The sequence below is a fragment of the Pocillopora damicornis genome, chromosome 6 (genome assembly GCF_964200805.1).
Source record: "Pocillopora damicornis chromosome 6, jaPocDami1.2, whole genome shotgun sequence".
NCBI classification, from domain to species: domain Eukaryota; kingdom Metazoa; phylum Cnidaria; class Anthozoa; order Scleractinia; family Pocilloporidae; genus Pocillopora; species Pocillopora damicornis.
The window spans coordinates 24,853,907-24,856,908 of record NC_142675.1 but is presented as its reverse complement, the minus strand read 5'-3'; the positions used below and the strand labels follow the sequence as shown (position 1 = coordinate 24,856,908).

At 36.6% G+C, this 3,002-nt stretch overlaps 1 protein-coding gene across 1 annotated transcript; it reads left to right on the top strand.

Moving 5' to 3' along the window:
• The first annotated feature begins 346 nt into the window (after window positions 1-346).
• On the top strand, window positions 347-2,660 carry LOC113676277 (galactosylceramide sulfotransferase). The gene is made up of 3 exons (XM_027192920.2): window positions 347-614; window positions 990-1,211; window positions 1,771-2,660. Exons 1-3 carry the CDS (start codon window positions 508-510, stop codon window positions 2,528-2,530), a joined length of 1,089 nt encoding a protein of 362 aa, XP_027048721.2. The 5' UTR covers window positions 347-507; the 3' UTR covers window positions 2,531-2,660.
• The last annotated feature ends 342 nt before the right edge of the window (window positions 2,661-3,002 follow it).

Below are 3,002 nucleotides of genomic sequence, written 5' to 3'. Positions count from 1 at the left end.
TCTGTATCTTGGCTTTTTTTTTGGGGGGGGGGGGAGTGGGGAAATCGAAATTGTCTAGAGCCGGCACGTTCCTTTGTATTTAATAGTTTTGATTCCACAACCTACACGAGTCTTTAAATGTCTTCCTGCTTTTTAGAGCTAATTATTTACATAGTAAAGAATTTTAACAAGTGGGTTAACTATAAGTGGTACTTGAGATGGTTGGAACTGTTATGACACCAGTTATTTCAATGAAACTGTCCCACAAATAAAAAATATCGAAGCCCTCCCATCTCGTCAGCTCTGGAGGAAATGAGAGAAAGGGTGTTGGTGAAGTTTCTGTTCCCTTTTTCGGTGGTTCCGGTCTGATGCCTCACGATGCCTGTTGGAGACCACCGAGGCAAACTGGAGTCGAGTTATAAAACGTTAGTGACTCGACCCAGTCCTCCACTTTTTTATTGAATTAAACATGGCGGACGAAATGGACACGATTGGATGCTGAGGAATCTGTAAAGCGAACGACAGGAAATGAGGCTTTTCGATCTGTCTCGCTTAAGAAAATTAGCATTTCTTTTGTTCGTCATCATTTTGATTACTAAATATGCTGCCCTACCGTTATTTAGAGCTCTCAGGAGGTATGTTATGTAATGATTACAACTGTTTTTGATTTCCTAGTAACGGAATGTTTTTCGATTGGACCTGTTTCTCTAATCTCATGATTAGATTTGCTAGGGTACAAACTTTTTTTACTAGATTTCCTCATATACTTCATTTTGCACGGAGTTCTTGACTTAAAAAAATGGTAAAACAACAGATTGCCGTTGAAACTATGGCTTTGTCTTTTTTGTTGTCCAGTTTTTTTCCCACTTCCCTTATTTTTTTTGCAATCATTTGGCTTATTTTTCGAAATAGGGATCGGTAAAACTTGAAGATTCGGATAGACTTGTTTCTTTGTCCTCCTTATACGGGTGGCTTCTCTTACTAACAATACCTGATTTTATTTTTTCTAGCAATAAGTGCCATTCTGTCAAAAGCATTTTGTTTTTGAAAACACACAAGACAGGAGGAAGCTCTGTAGCAAACATTTTATTCAGATTTGCTAGAGGAAAGGATTTAAGAGTGGCCTTACCAAGGAGTCAAATTTTCTCTTTTTATTGGCCCTGGAGTTTTCAAGTGAATTTTGTTGACAATTTACCAAGTGAGAAGCCAGATATCTTGTGTAGTCATGCAAGGCAAGTGAAATAATCTTTATCTTATAGAGGGCCAGTTTGCAGGGTATGTTAAGATCATGTGTGATTTTTTCCTGAGCACTCTCTTCACAATCCAGAAAAGTAGCCCTTAGCACAGAAGCTATAAAATTAAGTAAGGGTGCTGCAACTTTGCCCATTTCCATTTCTCAAGTCGTATTGCGTAGGTGCAGAAATCTAAAAAATTGCTTGGCATAGCCAAGATCTTGAGGAGTTCTACCATACTCTGTTTCTTGTTTTACTACTGTTTTAACCATTTACATCTTGACATCAGTACACATATTCTCCACACTTTTCTGTACACATTCCTGAGGTGTTGACAGGAAGAATGTTGAAAAATCAAGAGGTTCTTTAGCTGGTGATCATTTCCTTTATTCTTGTGACCTCAATGTTTGATTCAGTGGTGATATTGTAAGGCTGCTGGTCACTCTCAGGGGTTAAGGGTTAATAGTCATCCTTCTAGGTTGGGATCATTTCTAGTTTTGATTTACCACCCAGTTCCTACAAATGGAAATTGCATTTTTTTCTTCTATTTTCTCTTCAGATACAACCAAACCTCCATGAGGCTATTGATGCCCCCTGACACAAAGTTCTTTACTATCCTCCGACATCCCATTTCAAGATTTGAATCAGCATTTCTTTTTGAAGATATCCCAGCCTTGCTTGGTATCTCTAGCTCTTCAAATCCTTTCTATCAAATTTTACACAGACTTGATAGATACAAGTCCAATGTAAACGCTATGTACACCCTAAGAAATGGCATGAGTTTTGATCTTGGACTTGAACCTGAGGACTTTGAAAACACTAAAGTTATTAGAAACTTCATCTCCTCAGTTGAGAGAGATTTTGATCTGGTGTTACTTCTAGAATATTTTGATGAGTCTTTGGTATTACTGAAGCATCACTTTTGTTGGGGTTTAGAGGATGTGTTATATCTGAGACACAATGCAAGGGTACGTTCCTTCAAGAAACACCACATACCCAAGCAGTTTAGAGATAGATTTTTGCAATGGAACAAAGCTGATGTCTTTCTTTACCAACACTTTAATAGAACATTTTGGAAAAAAGTTGACTCTCAAGGTGAAAACTTCTGGCATGAAGTACACCTCTTGAGAAAGAGATCTTTGGAGATGAAAGAAGAATGCCTTGTCCCTGGGGAGCACAGAGATAAAAAATCACAAACAGTTTCAAAATTAGTGCTAAATCCAAACATTGGCAAAAGAAACCAAGAGCTTTGTGAAGATCTGATAAAAGATGAAGAATCATATCTGAATTTTTTCAGGGGTAAACAATTACAGAGGTAATGAAAATTATATTTATCTGAGATCTAATATATATCTGAATTTTGTACACATTTCAAGAGGTTGAACATGCATTGATGCTGTGAATTTATCAATTAATGAGGCAAATAAAGTATTCAGAGTTTTTCTAAAATGTTCTTCAAACAAGATATTTGAAAATTTGAAAATGATGACTTTCCTTCACAGTTTGGATGAAAACCATTTTTTTTTAAATGGAGCTTTAATTGGGTCTCTCATCTACACAAATCCAGACCAAAAGAAAAGCTTTTCATGATCTTTATGGTAACGGCCCTTCAATTGTCTTCATTTGATGATTAAAAACCACATTGTGTGCATGCTGTTTTAGCTAAAGGTGTTGCTCCACTTTAAGATCCATCAGCTACAGTGTGGATGAAAAAATATTTTAGCCGTTTTCTAATGAAGAAGGAAAATGAGTGTAAGACAACCTGAAAAATGGGAAAAATATGAAAAAAAA

Coding starts and splice junctions, on each gene's coding strand:
- LOC113676277 (XM_027192920.2), top strand. CDS start 508: ATGAGGCTTTTCGATCTGTCTCGCTTAAGAAAATTAGCATTTCTTTTG. Junction 615..989: donor TTATTTAGAGCTCTCAGGAG/GTATGTTATGTA, acceptor TATTTTTTCTAG/CAATAAGTGCCATTCTGTCA. Junction 1,212..1,770: donor ATCTTGTGTAGTCATGCAAG/GCAAGTGAAATA, acceptor TTTTCTCTTCAG/ATACAACCAAACCTCCATGA.